At 46.7% G+C, this 25426-nt stretch overlaps 1 protein-coding gene across 4 annotated transcripts in view; it reads right to left on the reverse strand.

The window, feature by feature from the left end:
• The window catches only part of ARHGAP39 (Rho GTPase activating protein 39), a 102643-nt gene that overhangs the window by 21815 nt on the left and 55402 nt on the right, over positions 1-25426 (reverse strand). For 3 of the 4 annotated variants that reach the window (XR_003903007.1, XM_029923064.1, XM_029923063.1), the window contains exons 3-4: positions 23452-23886; positions 4104-4187 (exon numbers count right to left, since the gene is read on the reverse strand). Coding sequence is in view for 2 of the 4 variants with exons in the window: in XM_029923064.1 (XP_029778924.1) it covers positions 4104-4187; positions 23452-23886 (519 nt within the window). In the remaining 2 variants the exon portion in view is untranslated. Of the gene's footprint in view, positions 1-4103; positions 4188-14282; positions 14356-23451; positions 23887-25426 lie in introns of those variants that run through there. The other variant, XM_029923065.1, reaches the window with a different exon arrangement.

The following is a 25426-nucleotide window of genomic DNA, read 5'->3' on the forward strand; positions in this document are numbered from 1 at the left end:
TCATAGGTCTAACAGGAGAAACCTAACAGGGGACCATAGGGAGGGGAAAGGGGAAAGAGAGTTGGGGAGAGAAAGGGACACAAATCATGAGAGACTACTGAATACTGAAAACGAACTGAGGGCTGAAGGGGGAGGGGGAGCGGGTAAAGGGGGTGATGGTTATGGAGGGGGGCACTTGTGGGGAGAAGCACTGGGTGTTATTTGGAAACCAACTTGACAATAAGCTATTATTAAAAAAGGAAAAAAGAAAAGACCACACTTGATCCACTGAATTGCCTTTTTCCCCATTGTCAAAATCAGTTGACTATATTTTTGTGAGTTTATTTCTTGGCTCTCTATTTTGTTACACTGACCTATTTTCTATTCTTCACCAATACCACACTGTCTTAATCAGGGTAGCTTTACAGTAAGTCTTGAAATCAAATAGTATGAGTCCTCCAACTTTGTTCTACTTGAATGTTGGGTTGGGTATTCTGAATCTTTTGCTTTTCCATACAAGTTTTAGAGTCAGTTTGTTGATATCCACAAAATACCTGGTTGGGGTTTTGATTGAGGTTGCACTGAATCTATAGATTTAAGTTGGGAAGAACTGACATTTTGACAATATTGAATCTTCCTGTCCATTAACATAGTATATCTATCCATTTATTTAGTTCTTCTTTGATTTCTTTCATTAGAGTTTTGTTTTCCTCATACAGATTTTATACATATCTTGTTAGATTTATACCTATTTTTATATAAATGGTATTAATTTTAAATTCCACTTATTCATTGATAGCATATAGAAAATAAATAGACTTTTGTAAACTTACTTTGTATCCTGAAAACTTGCTATAGTCACTTATAAGTTCTAGGAGTTTTTTGTTAATTCTTTAGGATTTTCCATATAGACAATTTTAAATTGATATTCTGGGGACTACATATGAAAACTGTAGAGATAATTTGAGGCTCTGGATTTATTTTTGTTTCTGACAGGCAGCTGGGGAAAGGGCTGATAACCTGATTCCCTTTCTGGGACTGAGCTGACTGGAAATCTGGTTTAGGTTTGAGGGCTGGTCTACCTTTCAGGAGTCTACATGGAATGTTAACTAGGCCTCCTTTTTGTACACTCTGATGCTGACATTTGGAGCCATGGACCACTCAAAGGTTGGCGTGGCTTCTCAGCTGTCCTGGGGGAGAGGCGGTATCTTATGTGTGCTGGTTTGTACTGATCTGTCCTCAGCCCTCAAGTCCTCATGCTTTAGTAAATCTCTGAGGCCTTCAGGGCAATTTTGTCTACTTTGTTCTCTGTGTACAGGCTGGTCTCAGAGAAGTTAATCCACCACTGCAAAAGTGAAATTTCCAAGTGTCTTAAACCAGTTGTATAATTTTCCTCCCCTGCTTCTGTCTTCTGACTGCTGCTGGACTTTTCTGGACAAGGCCATGACTTCCAGTTACTGGGGGTGAGGCAGGCCTTGGAGAATAAGGGACAGTGATGTGATAGAATATGAGGGCCCATGAGCTGGAGGCAGCCTCCTCCAACATGCCAGGTACATGGCCCACTCAGCAGAGCCAGGAACCAACCCCACCTGTTGACAATGATGCCCGGGAGCTTGGTGTCGCTGTCCCGAGAAGTCATACAGTAGCAGGACTCAGGATGCAGGCTCCCATTCCTGGGAACTCTGCTCCTGGTTGCTGGCTTTGGAATCCAGAGATTTGGGACTAGACTCCAGCCTGTTGCTTCCTGGTTGTGGGGCTTGGGAATATCACTTATCATTCCTGACTCAGTGTCCTCATTGGTTCATATGAGAATTAAGTAACATAATGTGCATATGTGCATAAGTCCTTAGCTCAGTACTGACATACAGGAAACACTCAGCGAGCATGAAGTACTTTTTTTTAAATCTTTGTACTTTTTTTCACCACTCAGCAGGTACTGAGCCAGCCCTGGTGCCAGGCCCCTCTCAGGGGCTATGAAGTAAAGAAAGATCCCTGCCTGGCAAAGGGTGCTGAAGGCTGCTGCCCCAGGAGGCACGGTGTGACCTGTCAGTTGTGGGCCATCAAGATCCTGCTGTAGGAAGGGGCACCTGGGTGGCTCAGTGGGTTAAGCATCCGACTTCAGCTCAGGTCATGAACCCATGGTTTGGGAGTTTGAGCCCGGCATCAAGCTCTGTGCTGACAGCTTAGAGCCTGGAGCCTGCTTCAGATTGTGTCTCTGTCTCTCTCTGCCCCTTTCCTGCTCACACTCTGTTTCTCTCTCTCTCTAAAATAAACATAAAAAAAAAAAAGGTTGTGCTATAGGATGAGGAGAGTGCGACAGAATGTCAGATGGGGTCAAGAGCACGTGAGAGGTCTGCTGGTCAGAGGACAGATCTGTTCCAGTCCCTAAGAGCAGTTCTATCTAGTCAGAAGAAAGGCAGACCCGTGGCCTTGCCCTCTACCATGCAGACAATATCCCTGGGCTGAGGGCAGTACCCACCGCCGCAGCATACGTGTGCACGGAGTACCCCCACTAAAGTCTCTCCTCCGACTGTCCAGGGAGGCCTGAGGCCCATGCAGGCGCCTGAGTCATGGACTCCAAGTCACAGCTGGGATAGCAGTCATGGACAGTAGTAGTCACCGGCCACGAGGGGCCTACCTCCAACAGGCTTCACTGAGCAGGCAGCTTCAGCTCTCATCCTCAGGCCAAGCATTTTCACAGCTCCACAGTCAGTTACCCACCTGCCTCCCACTGCTCTGTGCTTCCTTTGGGAGCCCTCTTTGAAGCCCAACATTCAGTTTTCAGGCCCTGATGTCTGCTTATGTCCCCTGCCCCCACCAGTGAGTGGCCAGAAGGCCTCACTGACTGTGACCACCCTTTCTACCCAGTCTAACCTCCCTGGCCTGCCCTCAGACCTATCTCCTTATGTTTCCCCAAACCCAGGAAGACTGTCCTCACCTGTGCCCTAATATCCCATCAACTCTGCTAGGGTGGGGACAGGACACCCAGGCAGAGAGTCACCACCTGTCTCTAGACGAAATGGGATGATCACTTGATCTGGCTGCTGAGTGATGCTTTCAAACCATAAGAGAAGGAGGACACCCTTCCACGGCACTGGAAATGATGGAGGCAGGTGGGCAGGGTGGAAACGAGTGTTGAAAGGGCAGGAGCAGGAAGAGAGGGCTCCAGTCAGCTCAGAGCACTTCTCCACAGCCTCTTTTCAGAAGAAGACAGGAAAGCATGGCACAAGACCAAAGCCAGAGGAATTACTCTGCTCCCACCTCCTTAGGAAGTGGCTACCACGTGTACAAAATACCTGCAGCTCTGCAGGGCATCTAGGTCACCCAGAGGCACAGAACCCCACTTCGAGATATGAGTTGGCTAAGGATGGCCCCTGCCCAGTCTGACAGATGCTGTGCCCTTGGGTCCTAAGGGACATCTCTGGAACTTTCCAATACCCTGCAAGGCTAAAGCATCACCAAGAGAAACCAATCAATGTCCACTTCCTTCCTTATGATTAACTGCAATCTTCCTGACTTGTCCTGGGGAAGCACTGTGATGCATGGCCTGAGGCTCCGGGGGAGAGCATAGGCTAACGTTCCCCAGGGACTCACTCCTCTGCTAAAAGCAACGGGCACCACGGCTCTCCAAACTGGGCAGTGACAAGCATCTTCCACCTTCCCGAAAGCTGCCACATGAGCCTGGGGGCCACTCCAAAAGGCCCCAACAGGGGCTCCTAGGTAGCTCAGTCAGTTGAGCGTCCAACTTCGGCTCAGGTTATGATCTCATGGTTCATGGGTTCGAGCCCCGCATCGGGCTCTGTACTGACAGCTCAGGGCCTGGAGCCTACTTTGGATTCTGTGTCTCCCACTCTCTCTGCCCCTCCCATGATCATGCTCTATCTCTCTCTAATGAATAAATGTTAAGAAAAAAAAAGAAGTGTTGAAAGAGATATTTTGAAAAACAAAAAGGCCCCAGCAGCCTCTCCTCATGTTCCTCTGGCTACTACAGGGCCCCACGTGCTCTATACATACAGCTCGTTGCTTCTTCTTGAGCCAGATTCTTTTCTGGCTCACCCAAGAGCTGCCAGGAAAAGCACCCTTGAGTCAGGAGACAGGGACAAGTGTGAGATAGTGGGTTTTACCTGTAGTGTAGAAGCTGTCCATCCACATTATAATCCCGATAAATCTCATAGTCCTTCTCAAGGAACACTCCCGGTGGTGAAGAACTGAAACATAACAAAATGAAAAAAAGACATGAGCATAAGTGTAATAATTTTAAAATATGGTACATTTAAAATAATAAACCTCTCACTTTTAAGAATGTTAAGAATCATTCTTTTAGTTTCTCAGGAATAACTCCAGTGTCCAGCCCACAAAGCCATCCCCTTCACCAGGTCAAATGGATATTTCCTCTACCCAAGAGCCGCCTCACTCTACATGCCTGGACAAAATGCACTGGACACCTGCCTGCCCTCCAGCAGGGTCAGCCCTGCTGTGGCCCCGTCCAGAGCTGGGGGACAGACAAGACTTTGACTGCTCCATCTTGGATTTTAGGAGCTTAGATGACTTGGAACCGGGGTTTCTATTCTAAGGCTACAATGATGGGATCAGTGAGACTTTGACCAGATGACCTGAGAAGGAAGCAGGGTTAGAAATACTCTCAGGTGTATTCTCATAAGCTTCTCATGAGTGGGGGGTGTGGAGCAAAAGAGGCACTCATTATCTCAGAAATAAATTAGTGGGTGATTATACTGACAGATGTTCAAAGGCAAGTGGGCAAATTAATGTCTAGTTATGATTTAAAGTCTCTGTAACCCAGAAGTAAAAGAAAATTTACTTGACTTGATCAAGAATATCCATATTAACTCATAATATTTAGTACTAAAAGGCTGAAAGCATATTCATTAAGGTCAGAATGAGAACACGTACTCTCAACACCAGTATGTCATACTTTTAGAAATGCTAGTCAGTGCAATAAGACAAGAAAAAAAAAAAGGAAGAGATTTAAATATTTGAAAGAGACAAAATTGTCATTAGTTGTGAGCTTAGAAAAAGTAAAGGAATCAATGGAAAAACTACCAAAAGTGTTAGGGAGACTGTAATGTTGTATCACTCTCATGAGATGAGTATCTGTGTACTAGCAGAAACTGGTTAGGAAAAAAGTTTGTCTTCATGACAGTGATAATCACCACAGAAAGAAAATAAAAATCCAGGCATAAGTTAAAAAGGCATATGTTCGATCAGTATAAATAAAATTATAAATTTTTAATGAGGTACACAAAGGAATGTGAATATACACAAGACTCCTTGGATTGGAAAATTCAGTAATTATGAAGATATACCTTCTAAACTGGTTGATACATTTAATGTAGGTCTATAACATTTCCTACAGGAAGAAATGTTTTTAAAATTTAGAATGTTTGCAAAGTTAACCCCCCAAAATAAACATGTAAGAATAACTAAGAAAAAGTTCAAAAATGGTAATAGGAGTGGTAATTTTTACCCTTAGATACAAAAAAATACTATAAAGGTAAATAATTAAAACAGTTCTGTACTGGTAGAGAACTACATAGATTTCTGGAATGCAGCAGAAAGCACAAATACAGACCTAAACGTATATAAGAATTTAGTAAACAGGAGTTAAAAATTTCATACTTAGCAAGTACACTGGAAACAAATCATGTGTCTAGCAATGGGAACTCCTATTTGTTCAGTATTGTTCATACTGAGAAACAGAATGCAATTGTGGAAATACTGTTGTAGTATTTTTAAAACTGCAAAGGGGGGCGCCTGGGTGGCTCAATGGGTTAAGCATCCAACTCTGGATTTCAGATCAGGTCATGATCTCATGGTTTGTGAGATGGAGCCTTCCATCAGGTTCTGCACTGACATCACTGAGCCTGTGTGGGATTCTCTCTCTCTGCCCCTCCCTGACTTGCATACATACACACACACACACACACTCTCTCTCTCAAAATAAATAATAAGAAAAAACCTGCAAAGGTAAATGCCAGAAAAGTGCAGCATTAAGTGGGCTTTACAATTTTTCTTCTATGTAATTATATGTACTTTCACCAATGAATGTGCATTGCTTCTCTAATAAAAATGTCATTTTATTTTTTTAATGTTGGGGAGGGGCAAAGAGAAAGAGATACAGAATCCAAAGCAGGCTCCAGGCTCCAAGGTGTCAGCACAGAGCCCGATGCGGGACTCAAGAACTGCGAGATCAGGACCTGAGCCAAGGTCTGACACTTAAGCGACTCAGCTACCCAGGTGCCCATAAAAATGTTATTTTAGAAGTTGCATAAATGGATGGCTAATGCCTGTGGTGTTTTCTAATGTGTAATCATGCTATAGAATCAAAGTTAGAAACATGAAGAATGAGGCACGCAGACGCATCCATCAGATGCCTATATGTGTATCTACCTCACATCCCTCCTCCTCCTGACTGGCCACCAAAAGATGACTGAGGTCCTGCAGAGCTGGGAGCACCTGGTAATTGGCCAGAGTTGCAGCTACAAGCTGTATGTTCCTGTATTCACTGGCTTTATTTGTGCCCAGGCTGGGTTGATACACAGTTCTTTCTTCAAAGCCAAACCCAACACAGTTTTTCCACCACCAGGCTGCTACCTTTACCTCCTGGGGGTTCCAGACCTTCTCCTTTTGAATTTTACAGTGTCACCATTCCCTGGGCCTTTCCATTTGTAATGCCAGCCACCGGTGCCCAGGGCTGTCACCTCTCCTCCAGACTGCTGCTGTCACACTCCATGCTGGGCCTGGGCTGGGGGCAGGGACACAAGGTGGATGAGGCAGACACATTTCTGCTGCCACAGAGAGCTCACACTCAGGGTGGGGGCCAACACAGAATGAGCCAGAGCTTCAGGCAGCTGCAGGCCCCAGACATGGAGCAGGCCTAGGGAAGGAGGCCAGAAGCAGCTCTCTGAAAGGGGTGTTTGGGCAGTGAACACAGCAAACAAGAGATGAGGCAGAGGGGCCTCAAGGGGGAAGAGAGTGGTACCTCCCAGGACAGAAATGAAGCCTCTGTGCTAAGGCACAATGAGCAGTGAGTGGGCTACAGAAGGGAGCTCGAGCCAGATCACACAGGGTCCTCTGCACTGGCCCCATGGAAAGCCTGAAATTTGCTCTGGGTTGGAGGTCAGCAAACTACAGCCTCTGGGCCAAGTCCAGCTTGCTGGCTATCTTCTACAGCCTATGAGCTAAGAAAGGCTTTTATACTTTATTTAAAAATTTTTAAGTTTATCTTATTTATTTTGAGAGAAAGGGAGGGAGGGAGAGAGAGACAGACAGACAGAGAATCCCAAGCAGGTTCTACACTATCAGTGCGGAGCTTGACGTGGGGCTCAAACACACAAACTGTGAGATCATGACCTGTGCTGAAGGTGGATGCTTAACCAATGGAGCCACCCAAGGGCTCTAAGAATGGCTTTTATATTTAAAAAAATTTTTTCAGTAAAATGTGAAAATTAATAGAGATTCAAATTTCCATGTCCATAAGTAACATGTTACTGGAACACAGTCCCGCTCACTCATTTCTGTGTTTTCTGGGGCTCCTTTTGCATGACAACTGCAGACTCAAGTCATTACAACGGAGGCTGCAAGCAGGGCAAAGGGCAGTGGTGCAGCTGTAACTCCACAGGACTGAGTGGCATATATGTCACCATCCTGAGCAGCGTCTGTTACGTTTTTATTGCCAGTGCAGCCCTTATGGCCACAACAATAGAAAAAAGCTGACCTGTTATTTGCCTGCCCACTGTGAACAGCAACAATCAGCACTAGCAGATCAAGTGCTGACCACAGTATCCCAACTTAAGCAACACTGAGAAAAATTTAAAGACAGACACTGAAATGGAGACATCATCACAGCAGACTTACATCACAAAATGAGAAAGTTTCCAGGTGGCTCATTTGTTAGCCAGGCAAGGAAGGCTGTTCACTGGTGATCCAGTAATTAAATCATGTTGACCACAGCAACTAAAGTTATGTGTCCAGAGGAAATAAACCTGCTGAAGACTATTAGCCTTCTGGCAAAAACAGCTGCTTGAGGAGCGAAGACAGCGGGAGTGATAGCAGTCCAGTGATTTACGAGATTTTCTTGGGCTCTTGATGGTCAGTGATGTTATGGATACTTCTCAGCTGATGTTATTTAATCCAAGGAGTCAGTGCTGAGTGTGGAGTGACGGAGGAATCAGCCTCCATGTGTCATCTTTGTGGAACAACTACAGCTGAGATATTTTCAAAGAAGTTGAGAAAACACCTAATTCTGTATAACCTGACGTTGAGCTGTACAGATGTATCACAAGTATCCACACTAAAGGTATGTTGAGAGTTCAGAAAGGCTCAGCTAGAAAACTCATGAAGCACGTTAAAATGTAAGGTGTTTAAAGGCCATGGCTATTTATCGTGTTGTTTATTAGGAGGTGCACCATGGGACACACTGGAATCTGCCATGAGTTACCGAAGTCCCCTCTCCTGGACTTTACCATTGACAGTTCCATGGACTTTATTAGAAAAATAAGCTAAATGGCACAAAAACAGACACTCACATCAATGGAACAGATTAGAGAACCCAGAAATGGACCCACAAACATATGGCCAACTAATCTTTGACAGAGCAGAAAAGACTATCCAGTAGAATAAAGACAGTCTCTTCAGCAAGTGGTGCTTGCTGTATGGGAAACTATACTGTGACATGCAGAGAAATGAGCCCGGACCACCTTCTTACACCACACACAAAAATAAACTCAAAATGGATGAAACACCTAAACATAAGACAGGAAGCCATCAAAACCCTCGAGAAGAAAGCAGGCAAAAACCTCTCTGACCTCGGCTGCAGCAACTTCTTATTCAACACGTCTCTGGAGGCAAGGGAAACAAAAGCAAAAATGAACTATTGGGGCCTCATCAAAATAAAAAGCTTCTGCACAGCAAAGGAAACAATCAGCAAAACTAAAAGGCAACCAACGGAATGGGAGAAGATATTTGCAAATGACGTATCAGATAAAGGGTTAGTATCCAAAATCTATTATAAAGAACTTATCAAACTCAACACCCCAAAAACAAATCCTGTGAAGAAATGGGCAAAAGACATGAATAGACACTTTTCCAAAGAAGACATCCAAATGGCCAACCGACACATGAAAAAATACTCAACATCATTCATCATCAGAAAAATACAAATCAAAATCACAATGAGACGCCACCTCACACCCGTCAGAATGGCAAACATTAACAACTCAGGCAACAACAGACGTTGGCAAGGATATTGAGAAAGAGGATCTCTTTTGCTCTGCTGGTGGGGATACAAACTGGGGCAACCACTCTGGAAAACCGTGTGGAGGTTCCTCAAAACATTAAAAATAGAGCTACCCTACAACCCAGTAATTGCCCTACTAAGTATTAATCCAAGGGATACAGGAGTGCTGATTCGAAGGTAACATGTGCCCCAATGTTTACAGCAGCACTTTCGACAACCACCAAAGTTGGAAAGAGCCCAAATGCCCATCAACGGATGAATGGATAAAGAAGGTGTGGTTTATATATACAATGGAGTAGTACCCGGCAATCAAAAAGAATGAAATCTTGCCATTTGCAACTACATGGATGGAACTAGAGGGTATTATGCTAAGCAAAATTAGTCACTCAGAGAAAGACAAGTATCATATGACTTCACTCATACGAGTACTTTAAGATACAAAACAGATAAACATAAGGGAAGGGAAGCAAAAATAACATAAAATCAGGGAGGAGAACAAAACATAAGAGACTCTTAAATATGGAGAACAAACGAAGGGTTAATGGAGGGGTTATGGGAGGAGGGATGGGCTAAATGGGTGAAGGGCATTAAGGAATCTACTCCTGAAATTATTGTTGCACTAACTAACTTGGATATAAATTAAAAAAAGAAAAAAGAAGAAAAAAAAGAAAAAGAAGCTAAACATCCTGATCTGCCTTACCATACAGCAGCTCCACAATGAGTACGTTTTACTGCAATTTCTTCAAACTCAGTGCCGAGACTGAGATTTTCTGAATGAGAAAAACTTCCCTCAACCACTAAGATCAAACACTGAATGACTGTGTGTGGCAGATTTAATGTTTCTTAATGAATTCAAACTACAATAAGTCAGACAGCATTTATATGTGAAACTTACACTGAAGTAAAGTCATTTTGATGACAACAAATGTCTGAGTCACAAATAATATCAACTTGCTTTATTTACATCCCATACTGTCAAAAACTAAAACAAGAAGCGAGATCTCCATTCCCACAAATTTGCAGCATGTACATTTTCCAGTATCAAACTATAGTCCCAGCAGGACTTTCAGACCTGATGTAACTGCCTTTGCAGAAGAAATTTTCGTATTTCAAAATCTACTGTGTACTGAGGAGCTTCCAAAAACTTGCAGTAGGAGTTATTAATCTGCATTGTAAGGGCACACTAAAAGGCAAATATCAAGAGAGAATCTAAGAGAATTTTTTTACGTGTTTTTATTTTTGAGAGAGGGGAAGCAAGAGAGAGGAGAGAGGAGAGAGAGAGAGAGAGAGCGAGCGAGCAAGCGAGCTGGGGAGGGGTAGATAGAAGAGGGAGACACAGAATCCAAAGCAGGCTCCAGGCTGCTGTTCGGGGCTTAAACCCATGAACCAGGAAATCATGACTTGAGCCAAAGTCATATGCTTAACCGACTGAGCTACCCAGGCACCCCTAAGAGAATTTGATACATGCCTTCCAAGTGATGCTCACGGATTGATAATCAGTATTTAGCAGTAAACACTGTGTAAAAAGACACTTTCAAAGATGAAGTATGTAAAATCTCATCACAAGTCATAAAAGATGAATACCTACAACTGGGTTGGAGGACAGAACAGAGCAACTCCCTGTGATTCCTCCGAGCAGCCACACTGGCCCTCCTGCTTGAGTACATCAAGAGCGCTCTCTCTTTAGGAACAGCCCCTCTCTCAAAACGAACTGTGAGGGAAAAATCCAATCAATCAAAGCTGACCCAGAATTGACACAGATGACGGAATTAGTAACATGAATGTTAAGAGTTAATTAAAAGTGTATTCCGTATGTTCAAAGGCTAAAAAAAAGACCGAATAAGAGATAAGGAATTTATAAAAGACTCAATCCACATTCCAGAGAAGCTGCAATGTCTGAAGTGGAGAATACACTAGAAGGTTTAACAGCAGGACAGGCGTTGCGGAAGAAGGATGAGCAAATTTGGTTTTTTGTTCTTGTTGTTTGTTTATTTGAGTGAGCGAGAGTGTGTGTGCATACGCATATGGGCACACGAGCAGGGACGGGGAGGGAAGAGAGGGAGTCTCAAGTAGGCTCCATGCTCAGTGCAGAGCCCAGCACAAGATTTGATCCCATGACCCTTGGATCATGACCTGAGCCACAATCAAGAGTGGGACACTCAATCGACTGAGTCATCCAAGTGTCCCAAGATTAGCAAATGTGAAAGCAAAACAGTACATACTATCCAATGAAACGTAGAGAAAACAAAGATCAAAAGGAAAGAAAGAAAATAAAGAAAATGAAAATCCAAGAGCATCAGTGAACTGAGGTGTATCCAACATGTGACTGAAGCTCTGGAAGGATAAACAAAAAAAGTTTGAAAAAAAAATAACCAAACATTTCCCAAACTTGAAAACTATAGACCTATCAGTCCAAGAAGCTCCATAAACCCTGAGCAAGCAACATAAAGGAAATGACACCAACACAAATCATAAACTGCTTGCAAGGAGCCTGAGAAGGAACATTTTAAAGGAAGCAGAAAGAAAAGACACGCTCTGTGCAGATACAAAGTGAAGATGAGAACGACCTTCCGCCAGAAGTGACGTGGCCGAGGAGGGCAGTGTGGCAAGATGGCAGCACCGTCCATCCCGAATCCGAGACCCAGAAGAGAAACACTTCACAAATGAGAGGGAAATACTTTCCGAAACCACAAAAGTAAAAGAAGGTATTACCAGCTGACTCACAATACAAGCAATGTTTGGTGAAGTCTTTGAGCAGAGGAAGTCTACCACGGAAAAATCTACAACACAAACGGACAGTCCTGGAGATGATAACTAGATGTTGATACAAGAAAGGATTTCCTTTAGTTCTCATCTCTTTAAAACATAATTGGCTGCTTAAAGCAAAAATAACGCATGTATTAGGCAGTTTACCTATGACAGCACCAGGAGGGACCCGGAGTGTGATGTATTTATTATAACTGCCTGGACGCCCAGTCTGATCGGTTAATATACACTATTAACTCCCAAACAACAACTACAAACATTGCAGAGAGTAAAAAGCAAAGCACAGAGATAAGTTGAGTTTAAAAAACGCTCAATTAACCCAAAAGAAGGAAAAAAAAAGCCCTAAAGAACAGATAGGACAAAAAAAAAAAAAAGCAAGATGACATATCTAACCATATAAATTAATCATATTAGATGAGAGTGGTCTAAATCCCCAATTAAAAGGTAAAGACAGATTGGATAAAAAAAGCAGGACACAACAATATGCTGCCTATAAGAAAATCACAATAAATGCATAAAAATAGGTTAAAAGTAAAGGCTGGAAACAGAGATACCATGTCAGCACTTCAAAAGAAACCTGGAATGCCAGTATTAACACAAAGAGATTTGGGAGCAAAGAGCACTACTACCAGGCATCAAGGGAGCACTATGTGATGATAACAGAACCCATCATCATCAAGAGGGCACAACAATGGTAAATACCTGTGCACCGCACTGCAGGGCCACACAGCATGCCTGCACATTCACCTGTGAGGAACCAGAGTGTTAATGCTCACAGCACCTTTATTTGTATGAGACAAACCTGGAAACAACCAAAATGCCATCACAAGGATGTGGGCCACACAATGGAGTACTATTCAGCACTGAAAAGGGAATGAGCTATTGACATATGTAACAACTTTCAAGACAGTTACATTGAGTGAAAGATGACAAAAAAGAGTACATGCTGTTTGATTCTATTTACATAAATCCCTAAAGAATGCAAACTGCTCCACAGTAACACTGGGCAGACCACCGGCTCCCTGGGAATGGGTGGCAGCACCAAGAAGGGCTGGGGTGGACAAGAGAGGGAAAGGAGACTGTCAGGGGCCACAGACATGTGCACTGTCATGACTGTGTGGTCTCACAAGTACACTCACACCAACACCCATCAAAATGCATGCGTTACACATGGCTGGTGCTGCCTGTTGACTCCCCCTCTGAGAAGCAATGAGGCCAGAATCATAACAGAGCAGGAGTTTGTCTTTTCATTATACTTTCCTGACTACTTCAATGTTTTTTGTGAAAATTAATATCTTCATAAAGGGGGGAGGGGGAGGAGAAAGATCAGTAAAACCACCTCCAATTTGAAAAAGAAAAATCCTCACCTGCTTCACCCCAAACCCTCCACCTCAGGAAGCAAAGCTGTTGAGGGGCTGTTTCTGTCCCTCTGGGAAGGGGAGTATCCTTTCAAAAATCAAAGTGGAAATCTAAATTATGTCAAAGGCCCATCGGGTGGGTGCCTGGGTGGCTCAGTCGGTTGAACACCTGACTCTGGCTCAGGTCATGATCTTACAGTTCATGGGTTCGAGCCCCGCATCAGGCTCTGTGCTGACAGCTAGCTCAGAGCCTGGAGTCTGCTTCCGGTTCTGTGTCTCCTTCTCTCTCTGCCCCTCCCCCTCTCATGCTCTGTCTATCAAAAATAAATAAAACATTAAAAAATAAAAAAAAAAATTTTATATGGAAAAACAAATAGTCAAGATGCTCTTGAAGCAAAAGAAAAGGTGGGATTTACCTTATCTAGATCAGACTTACTATAAAGATTGGCAGTGAGGGGCGCCTGGGGGGCTCAGTCGGTTAAGCTTCTGACTTTGGCCCAGGTCATGACTTCGCAGTTTGTAGGTTCGAGTCCCATGTTGGGCTCTGTGCTGACAGCTGGGAGCCTGGAGCCTGCTTCATATGCTGTGTCTCCCTCTCTCTCTGCCCCTCCCCCACTTATGCTCTGTTTCTCTCTGTCTCTCAAAAACTGAATAGACAGGGAAAAAAATTAAAAAACAAAAACAAAAACAAAAAAAACAGACAAAACTGTTGGAGTCAGAACACAGAGCTCAGGGCCCGACATTCAGCTCAGAGCTTGACACAGGGCATTCTAAACCCATGAACCTGGGATCATGACCTGAGCCCAAATCAAGAGTCAGATGCTCGACTGAATGAGCCACCATGGCGCCCCCAGGAAAGTCCCTTTTTGATGACAAAAGGCATATTCAGTGTTAAAGATGTAACATGACTAAATTCGACATACCAGTTACCACAGCGCAGAAACACACAGAGCTAAATCACACAGGCAGAGCAAGGTGCCCGCAGGGCCTCAAGGCCCAGCCTGTGACATAAAAAGGAAAAAATGAGTCATTGATACAGTGAAAATGCATAAATGAGCATTGAATTTCATACTCATAAACTAGGAAACCTATTTTTCTTTCTTTTAAGGTTTATTTTGGGGTACCTGGGTGGGTCAGTTGGTTAAGCATCTGACTTCGGCTCCGATCATGATCTTACGATTCGAGGGTTTAAGCTCCGTATCGGGTTCTGGGCTGACAGCTCAGAGTCTGGAGCCTGTTTCAGATTCTGTGTCTCCCTTTCTCTCTGCCCCTCCCCTACACATGCTCTGTATCTGTCTCAAAAATAAATAAACTATATAAAAAAATAAAGTTCATTTATTTTTAAAAGTTTATTTATTAATTTTGAGAGCGAGCGAGCAAGGGCACATAAGCAGAGGAGGGGCAGAGAGGAAGAGAGAGAATCCCAAACAGGCTTCTCACAGTTAGCACAGAGCCCAACGGGGGGCTTAAACCCACAATCCATGAAATCATGACCTGAGCCGAAGTCAGACATTTAACCAACTGAGCCACTGAGGTGCTCCGGGAACACTAATTTTCAAGTGTCCACAAATATTTCCAAATTGGATTATCACTTATATAACACAAAAGCCCCAAAATTTTAGAAAGGAGACATTTTAGATGCTATTCCTTAGACATAATATAATGATTAGAATAAATAACAGAAGTTAAATAAATTGCACACTCTTGGAGACTAAAACAAAATTCTCCTGAGTATAGCCATGTCCAGGGCAGCCTCGCTGCTGAGCGTGGTGACCTTTAGGAGAAGAGCTGGAGGCAGGGGAGTGGTGGCAGGGCCGAGCAGGGTCTTAGGCCCCAACCAGGGCCCCTTTCCAGGAGACCAGCGTTGGGACCTGCAGACTACACCTCCCAGACCCAGAGGCAGCCCCTCAGGCCCCCAGCTGCAGCAGCCACAGGGAGGAGTCATACCTGGCTGCTCCCAGTCCAGGGCTCTGCTGCACCTGGAGGCCCCTGCAGCCCTTCCCAAAATTTACCCAACACAGGCAGTCCAGTACCACTGCACCCAGCCTGACTTGCACCCTAAACTGAGGCACCTTAACAGCTATACATGGGGTGTTGTGTGAGAGCACACATGTGTGCATCCCTAAGTGTGTGCGCTGAAGTTGTGCGTGTGAGCTTCTGACCTGCGGCACAGCTACCACAGAAAGAGTGGCTCTTTTGTGTAGATGTGGTACCTAGAGGGAAAATACTTCTGTGAGCTGTGGGACAGCTGCTTCTGGTTGAAAACAAGGAGATTTTTAGTAGATAACATTCCGTGGTGTAAACTGTCTGGACCCTCACCAAAGAATTGCTCTCACCTGCCATGAACCAAAGTGGTGGCTGGTAATGAGCCAGAACAGTCTCGGGCAGGAGGCCAGCCTTGGGGAGAGGAGACGGAGCTAATGTCCCGGCTGACAGGCATGGACTCGGCTAACTCTCAAAAATGAGGGGAAAATGTGGTATACTGTCTGTAAGATCAAGACAGCAAATTTACCATTACCAGATTCTTAGAGAGGAGAAAGAAAAGAATTGTCTAAAGAAGAACGAGGTAAGATGGAACTATGAGCAAAGAAACCAAAGTGGGCAAATCTACACAGGGACTAACCCAAAGAGGAATCAGGCCATCGGGGGCTGGGAACCTGGTGGTCAAGGGCAGACCTTGGCAGTAGAGTCCTGTTAAGTCCCACATGCCCACAAACATTCTAGGTACAACCACTGAAGGCAAATCCCATGAAATAATAAGATACATGACAGAAGAGGGAAAATAAAACCAAATCTACTTAACCTAGTAAAAGGCAAAAACAAAGAGAAAGGCAGCCTAATACTTCTCTGTAATAGTAACAGCCAAACACAAGGGGACACAAACTTAGGAACTACTTGCTCCGCAGCAGCAAGTGCAAGCAGCTGGGAACCAGAGACCGTAGACCTCTCAAGAGGCCCTGCACACACAGGGGTCCAGCTACCTACCAGGGGCCAGCACTCCTCAGAACGCAAGTTAATGGATCCAAAGAGAACATCCCTTGGATCTTCTGTAGCATTCATGTGATGGAAGAAAGGCACAGGACCAGCTAAGACAGTCTTTTTTTTTTTTTTTTTGAGAAAGAGATTGCGAGCGAGCACATGTGTGAGTGCAAACGGGAGGGAGAGAGATCAAGTGGGCTCCATGTTCTGTGCAGAGTCGGACAGGGAGCCGGACGTTGGGCTCCATCCCACAACCCTGGGATTGTGACCTGAGCTGAAATCAAGAGTCAGATGTTACCTGACTGAGCTGGCCAGGCGCCCCCAGCTAAGACGGCCTTAAAGATCAAGAGAAGGGGGGGTTCCTCACCACCCAGGGCTCGGGGCGCTGATTCGAGAAGACACAGGCATGAGTGTGGTCTGGGGCAAAGCTGGGCAGTGTAGGAGATGAAAAGTCATTCCCTCCAACTCACCCCAGGAAAGTAGCTCCGGGTAGATTCAGATCTCAATGTGAAGATAAAACTGTAAGGAAGATGCAAGACATGGAAGGGAATATCTTTGGATCTAGAACAAGGAAGAACTTTTTAAATAAAACATTAAAAGCGTAAATCATGAGGCCAAAAGACGAATAAACTTGGTTACATCGAAAGGACACAGGGACCAATTAGCAGTCAGGTGACAGATGACAGGATACTCAAAGCATCTAAAAGTAACAAGGAATTGATATCAGGGACATAGGAGTTCCTGCAAACTAACACAGAAAGTAAGACAGTAACTCCAGTGGAAAAATGTGCAAAAAAATGTAAGCAACAAACATAAGAGAAAACTCAAGAGGCCAACAAACTCATGAAGAGAAAATAAGAATCAGAGGCAAAGAAGAAACAGAAATCAAAGTGCTGGTGAGATGTTCCTGCCCCTTGCCCCAACTGAAGCCCGGTGCCGGGGCTGCTGGTGGCCTGGCTGCACAGACCCCAGCGCCCCCACCCCGGCCTCGGCAGTGGAGGGGCAGGTGCGGGCTCAGCATCATCAGTGGTTTGAAGAGCAGTCCCCACAAGGAAGGCACCCAGCCTACAGCCCACACATCACAAGAGCACATGGGACCTGCAGGACACACGCCAGGTGCACGGTGTGGGAGCAGCATGGGGACAACCGGAGGAGGAGAGGGCAGCAGTGAAGAACATGTACCTGAAGGGACACAAAGGTGACACACTGAATCCTTTTGCTGTGTCAGTGATCCAAGTAAGCAGAACAGCAATTATCCTGCCAAACTAAGGATAAGTGTTGAGTCAAAGAACTGGAGACCAGTTAACCTAACATTGTATATACTGTTTATAAGAAACACACTCAAAGTATAAGAAAAGGGTTGTAGTTTGGGGAATGATGTTAAGAGGCTGATACCAACCTAACAGAAACAGCAGTGCCACAGGATCAAACAAAGCCAAATTCGAGACAAAAACGCAATGACATAACGACTAAAGGAATAATTCTCAAGGAAAACGTAAAAATCCTAAATTCATGTGCAACCAATCACAGCTTCAACGCAGAGGAAGCAGTGATGGACAGATTTAAAGGAGAAACAGATGAAGTCTATCAATCCAGGACACTACCTCTTCAGAAGTGATATATCAGGCAGACAAAAAATCAGTAAGAAACTGGACTGATAGAACAGATTTGATCTGGAGTGCCTAGGCGGTTTAGTCAGTTAAGTGGCTGACTCTTGATTTCAGCTCAGCTCCTGATCTCATGGTCTGTGGGTGCAAGCCCCGCATCAGGCTCTGTGCTGACAGTGCAGAGCCTGCTTGGGATTCCTTCTCTCCCTCCCCTTCTCTTTGCTTCTATCCCTCAAAATAAATAAACTTAAAAAACAACAACACAAACAACAGATTGATTTAATGAACATACATAGAGCCCTAGACCTAAAAAACAGGGAAATAAATTATTATTGAAATAGTCAAAAATAATTTACAAAAATTCAAAATTTAAGCCACAAAGCAAGTCTCAAAAACAAAACCATGTTTTTTGACCAAAATGAAATTAAGTTGGCAACAAAGAATAAGAATGAAAAAAACTCTATAGTTTTGTAAATGAAGACATTTCTTTTTAAAAAAAATTTTTAAATGTTTTATTTATTTTTGAGAGAGAGAAAGAGAGAGAGAGACAGACAGACAGCATGTGCAGGGGAGGGTCAGAGAGAGAGAGGGAGACACAGAATCCGAAGACAGGCTCCAGGCTCTGAGCTAGCTGTCAGCACAGAGCCTGACGCGGAGCTCAAACCCACGAACCATGAGATCATGACCTGAGCTGAAGTTGGATGCTTAACCGACTAAGCCACCCAGGCGCCCCAAGACATTTCTAAGTTATCAACAAGTTAAGGAAGAAACCATAATTAAAATAAGAAAATATTCTGGGCACCTGGCTGGCTTAGTCAGTGAAGCGTGCGATTCCTAATCTTGGGGTCATGAGATTGAGCCTCACGTTGAGTGGAGAGATTACTTAAAAACATTTTTTTAAATCTAAAAGTATCACAACTGGGGACACCTGGGTGGCTCTGTCAGTTAAGTGTCTGACTCTTGATTTTGGTTCAGGTCATGATCTCAGGGTTCATGGTTTAAGCCCCACATCGGGCTCTGTGCTGACAGTGTGAAGCCTAGATGATAGTGTCTCTCTCTCCCCTTCACTTGTGCCCCTTCTTTTTCAAAAATAAAAAAAAGGAAATACTATAAAATTGGATTTGAGATGTCAAAAAAACCCTAAATACTGCTGCACGTGTTAGAGACACTGAGCCAGTAGTTAAAAATGTGTTCACACCAAATTTAAAGTGTGTTCACACCACCACAGGCCCAGGCGATATGTGTGTTCACACCACCACAAGCCCAGGTGGTGTGCAAGTACGTTCAAAACACCACATGCCCCAGCAATGTGTGTGTTCACACCGCCACAGGCCCAGGCGACGTGTATGTTCAGACCACGGCAGGCCCAGATGGTGTGCAAGTGTGTTCAAAACACCACATGCCCAGGTGGTGTGCAAGTGTGTTCAAAACACCACATGCCCAGGCAATGGTAAGAGTGTTCACACCACCCGCAGGCCCAGGAGATGTGTAAGTGCATTCACACCACCACAGGCGCAGGTGGGGTACAAGTACGCTCCCAGACAGCCTGGGAGTAGGTTGTTTCAGAGGAAACACTCCCAGACAAACACACAAGAAGGAAAGTACAGGCCAGTTTTACCTACCAACACTGGAGAAAATCCTTAATAGAATGTTAGCAATCTGAATCTATTTTTTTTTTAATTTTTTAATGTCTTTATTTTATTTTGAGAGAGAGCAGAGAGTGAGCAGGGGAGGGGCAGAGAGAGAGGGAGACACAGAATCCGAGCAGGCTCCAGGCTCTGAGCTGTCAGCACAGAGCCCGACATGGGGCTCGAACCCACAGACTGTGATATCATGACCTGAGCCGAAGTCGGATGCTTAACTGACTGAGCCACCCAGGTGCCCCTGAATCTATTTTGAAAATGACATGGACCAGGTATTCTAGGAATTCAAGAAACCTAGAATTAAATGCTGACTGTGGTTGGGCCCTGGGGCCACGTAACAAAGCACCTCTAACTGGCAGCTTAAAACAACAGAAAGTCACGCTCTCCCCATTCTGGAGGCCAAAGGTGCAGGATCCAGCCACGGGGAGGGCCACGTCCTTCTGGAGGCTGTGAGGGAGGCTCTTCCCGGCCATTCTCTCGCTCCGGTGGTGCTGGCGATCCTGGGCGCCCCCTGGCTTGCAGACTCATCCATCTGTCTCTGCCTCTGTTGCCAAGGGTGTTTTCCTCGTGTCTCTGTTCTCACAAGAACACAGATCCGACCTTAAGGATTAAGGCCCACCATCCTCCAATGTGACCTCATCACAACTTCACTAACTACATCTGAAGAGCCCTATTTCCAAATAAGGGCCTGTCTTGGGGTCCTGGGCATTGACTTCAACATGTCTCTTGGAGAGAGACATAGTTCAACCTATAACACTGGTATCAATAGACTCAGCAAATAAACTTGATAAAATGGTACATCCATTCACAGTTAAGGGCCTGAGAGTAGAAGGTGAACTTTCTGTGCCTGAGAGTGTCACAGCACTACAGGAACAGGTCTGCAACCTGAGAACTAGGACAAGGCCAGGCCTGGTGTTAGATCAGCAAGCGTCCAGAAATAAGACTGATATATAACAATCTATGCGTATGTACCAGGAACAATGAGAAGATAAGACTTTTTTATGTTTTTTAAGTTTGTTTATTTTGAGAGAGAGAGAGAGAGAATGAGTGTACATATGAGTGTGCAGGAGGGGCAGAGAGAGAGAGGGAGAGAGAGAATCCCAAGCAGGCTCCACGCTGTCAGCATAGAGCCTGATGCAGAGCTTGATCTCACAAACCCTGAGATCATGACCTGAGCCAAAATCAAGGGTCAGATACTTAGCTGACTGAGCCACCCAGGAGCCCCAAGACAGGACTTTTAAAAAGACGTAGGGACACCTGGGTGGCTCAGCGGTTGAGCATCTGAGTTCGGCTCAGGTCACAATCTTGTGGTTTGAGAGTTCAAGCCCCACTCCGGGCTCAATGCTGTTGGTGCAGAGCCCACTTTGGATTCTCTGTCCCCCTCTCTCACCCCTACCCCAGTTTCACACTCTCTCAAAAATAAACAAACATCTCAAAAGACAAATAAATAAAAAAATGAATATAAATATAAAATAGATAAAGCACCTGGAAATAAACCTTAAAAGATATGCAAGTCCTTTGTGGAGAGAAGTGTAACACACCCCATCTTAACATAGGAGAAGACAAATAACGGAGACGCCCATTTCCCCCAAACTGACCCATAAACTCAACACAGCTCTACTCCAAACCCAAAGAGGGTTTCTCGTGGCAATCCCGGCCCCACACGCCCCAGGAATCCCATCCCCACAGAACATCCAAGGCACCTGGAAAGGAAATCCCACCTCTAGGACGCAGGGCAGAGAAGGTTGGTCCGCTCCTCCAGCCGGTGCCCAGAGTGTGGGTGACAAACACATTTGTGAACAGAATCCTAAAAAGAATCCAATCTGTCCACCTAATTACAGAGATGAGTCAGCAACCAATAGGATAAAGAATTCAAAAGCACCAGAATCCCATAAAACTGAGACTTTATCTGATGAGCCCAGAGGCCATTGGAGCTGCTGGAGCTGGGGGAACTCAGGCACACTTCTCACAGGGACCCAGAGGTAGAGCCCACGCAGCCGTCTCCTTTCTCCTCAGTACTCATGCCTGGGGCTCAACCTCATCAGCAGAAGCACGGCTTTCTGGGGACAACCCCCAAAAGCCCCTCTGAACCTCCTCATGCCCACTCGGCCTCTGCCTCTTTGGCCTCTGACCTCTGGCGTGTGTCCAATGCAGGGGCCTGGGGCAGGTGACCTCAAAGTGTACGGTAACAGCAAACTGATTATTATTTTTGCACTGAAGATACCTGGGAAACCCCAGTGCAAGGTCATCAGATGCACCTCTGTCCCCTGAGAGCAGGAAGTAACCTCCCACATGAAAAATGCCCTCCCTGTACTAAGAAGTAAAAAGACACCCTTATCACCAGAGGCACGGACTTCATACCTGAGAAAGCTGAAGAAACAGACCTTGTTAAGGTTTTTACTAATCTACTGCCTCAGCCCATGTTCTGCTTAGAATTCCTCACTAGTAAAGCTCCCAAAGGTCTCATCGCTTGTTTTATAATGCTTATTTATTTGAGAGAGAGAGAGAGAGAGAGAGACAGACAGACAGACACAGAGCAGGAGAGGAGCAGAGAGAGAGGGAGACACAGAGTCTGAAGCAGGCTCCACGCTCTGAGATGTCAGCACAGAGCATGATGCGAGGTTCAAACCCACAAACCATGAGATCATGACCTGAGCCAAGATCAAGAGTCAGACACTTAACCGCGACAGAGTCACTCAGGTGCCCTGGAAAGGTTTTATCCTATCAATTCCTCACAAACTTATTGTCTCTTTGTCCAAAATGTATAAAAACTACTTCCTTGGTCATTTCTTGAGGTCTCAATTTCATTATTGGACCTCTGTGTGCATCAAATAAAACTTTATTTTTTCTCCTGTTAATCCATCTTCTGTCAATTTAATTTCTAACCCAGCTGGAAGAACCCAGGGAGGAAAGAAGGAAATTTCTGCCCCAGGGTCAGCATCCACACTGATCTGACCCTTGTACGTGCCCCCCTCCTTCCCCATCCACGTAGGCGCACCACAGCCAGCTGTCCCACCCCCAAAACCACCCCGAATCTGCTAGCACACCCATCTGACCGTCCCACCATGAAGCAACTAGCCCTGTTTCCACCCTCAGACCCACGAACACAGGAGCAACATGGCCCCTGCGGCATAATCCAGGTCTCGTCACTTCGTGGTTTCCACTGTCCTCGAGTGAATGCCAGCCTGCCCTGCCTCTTGCCCCACCTGCCCCATTGCTACCGCCTTGTTCCTGCCAGGCGTCCAAGGCCAATATTGCATCCCTACATCCTCCCTGGTTTGTCACCTCATTAACACCAGGGCACACACTGTCCCAGCACCTTCCCACCCAGCCACTCCTTCTGGACTTGGCTCCCTGAGTTCTGGGCCAAGAGTAGTGCTACAGGGTGTGGGTCCTGGGTCGTGGGGCACATGGAATACAGAGCACACCACGTGGGTCTAATGTCACATTCATGCTTCCCACAGTGGACAGAACCTAATGACCACAGTCATTAGCCAGATGATCTCACCCTGCAGACCTGGGTCCTCTTCATCCCCACAGACCCGGGTCCTCTTCATCCCCACAGACCCGGGTGCTCCTCACCCCGCAGACCCGGGTGCTCCTCACCCCACAGACCCGGGTCCTCCTCACCCCGCAGACCCGGGTGCTCCTCACCCCGCAGACCCGGGTGCTCCTCACCCCACAGACCCGGGTGCTCCTCACCCCGCAGACCCGGGTGCTCCTCACCCCACAGTCTCTGGCCAAACGGAGAGGAGAGCATTCCGAGGCACGGGCGGCAGCTGGCGCACGCAGCTGTACGCACGAGGTTGGCCCCGCCCCGCCCCGCCCCGCCCCGGAGGGCCCGGCCGTGCCCGCCCCCTCACCTGCTGCTCTCCTCCTTCAGAGCCCCGAAGGCAGCCTGCCGGCCGGCCCTCCCTGAAGGCTCCAGCGCCTTCTCGCTGGCGTCGGGCTCGGGCTCCAGGGAGGAGCTGGTGCTGCCCTCCCGGCTGACGCTGCTGCCCCGCCCGGGGCTGTTCTCAGCGGAGGCGCGGGGCGACTCGGTGTTCTGCTTCAGGGTCTGCAGCTTGGCCAGGGGGATGATGTCGCAGTCCTGCGGCCGGTGCCACACGGTGCGCTGGGTGCTGGCGTTGTAATAGTAGAAGCGGGAAGTGTTGGGGTCGAACAGTTCCCACCACTGGTTCTCGCTGGTGCGCTTGATGCGGACGCCGGCGGGGGGGTCCCACACGCACTCGCCCGTGACCAGGTTGGCGTACATGCGCTCGCGCGTGCGCGGCTCGATGATCTCCACCCACTCCAGCCTGTGAGGGAGCAAGAGGAGGGTGTGTGAGCGGGGGGGCGCCGGCCCAGGGCAGGGGGGATGGAGCGGAGAAGGGCCGTCCCCGGCCGTGACCCCAGCATCAGACCCTTTCTCACATCCACCGGCTCCCAAATAAAGAAATCCTGTCGCTAGTACAAGAAAACCATGCAAATTGACGTCCCACCCCTGGTTTTCCACATGATCACTACTGTCCAGCCCCCAGGAGCCCCCTGGGGACTCCTGTGCCAGGTGCCTCTCAGGCGGTCCCAGGGGAACCTGGAGACAGCCTGGCTGCTCTCAGCTGCCCGTCCATCTACAGCGGACGTGGACACCACCGATTCCATCGTGGCCCACCTGGCAGGTGCCTTCTCTGCGCTCAAGCCATTTCACCCAGGGGCCCCCAGAGGGGCACCCACCCCAGGGATAGAGCTTTCATCCTGCTAAGTTTTTTAATGCAAAAGAGGACTTGGAAAATAATGTATGCAAGCTGAAACTATTCAGAACAAGGACATTTTGTTTTCATTTTTCATTTTGGAAAGAGAGAGAGTGTGAACTCAAGCAGGGGAGAGAGGCAGAGGGAGAGAGAGAATACCAAGCAGGCTATATGCTAAGCACAGAATCTGACACAGGGCTCGATTCCATGACCTTGAGATCATGACCTGAGCTGAAATCAAGAGGAGCTGACACACAACCTATGGAGCCACCCAGGCACCCCATGAATAAGACAAGTTTAATGCCTGTATGTGTGACATCAGGGTGTGTCTGGCGGACATCTGGCACATTTTTATTGTTTCCAAGCTTCCACACAAATTAACAACCCTCTACATGCCACAGGCCGCTCTGCCATGTGGGGTTCTGTGTCTGTGGGCCTTTCTGCTGCTCCGAGCCCTGTGATGGGGTCATTCTTCAGCCCTGCCACAGTAGTTGGGACCCTCCAGGTGGGAGCACAGGGGGGCTCACTCTCTCAGGACCGATTCCCATGCTGGGAGGAGGCGTGTGAGCCCCATCACTCACTGTGCACTCCCAGCAGCTCTGAGGCTCTGTGGCCTCTTTTGGGTCAGCAGATGCTTCTGGAAGCTGGTGGGGAGGGCCAGGTGGGTCCTGGGTCCCTGTCTTAGCCAGCGCCTAGGTATGGGCACCAGTGTGGAACCTGTCTGCAAGGAAGGGATGGGGCACTGCTGTGGGGGCGCACAAGGAAGTCAGTACCTCAGAGGCAGGAGGCAGAGAGCTGGGGGAGGTGCAGGGATGAGGCAGGGCAGAGAGGGAAGGGAGCACTGCAGGGCCGGACACGGGGCCAGCCTGCAGGGCTCCGCAGAAGGGCCAGACGGTGCAGGCGAAGTGTGAGCAGCAGGGCTTGTGAGAGAAAGAGTGGGGAGGGGCACGCAGACAGCCCTCCTGACCTGGCCTCACAAACCGAAAAGGGAAGCCCAGACAGGGAAGGTGGTGAGACCAGTGTGGGCCATTCTGTCTTGACAGAAGGGTAAGGAGCAGCCATCTGGAGGATGGTGGAGCTGTCCTGCGAGTGCCAGGAGGTGCCAGGG

Source organism: Suricata suricatta, chromosome 15 (assembly GCF_006229205.1).
Source record: "Suricata suricatta isolate VVHF042 chromosome 15, meerkat_22Aug2017_6uvM2_HiC, whole genome shotgun sequence".
Classification (NCBI taxonomy): Eukaryota; Metazoa; Chordata; class Mammalia; order Carnivora; family Herpestidae; genus Suricata; species Suricata suricatta.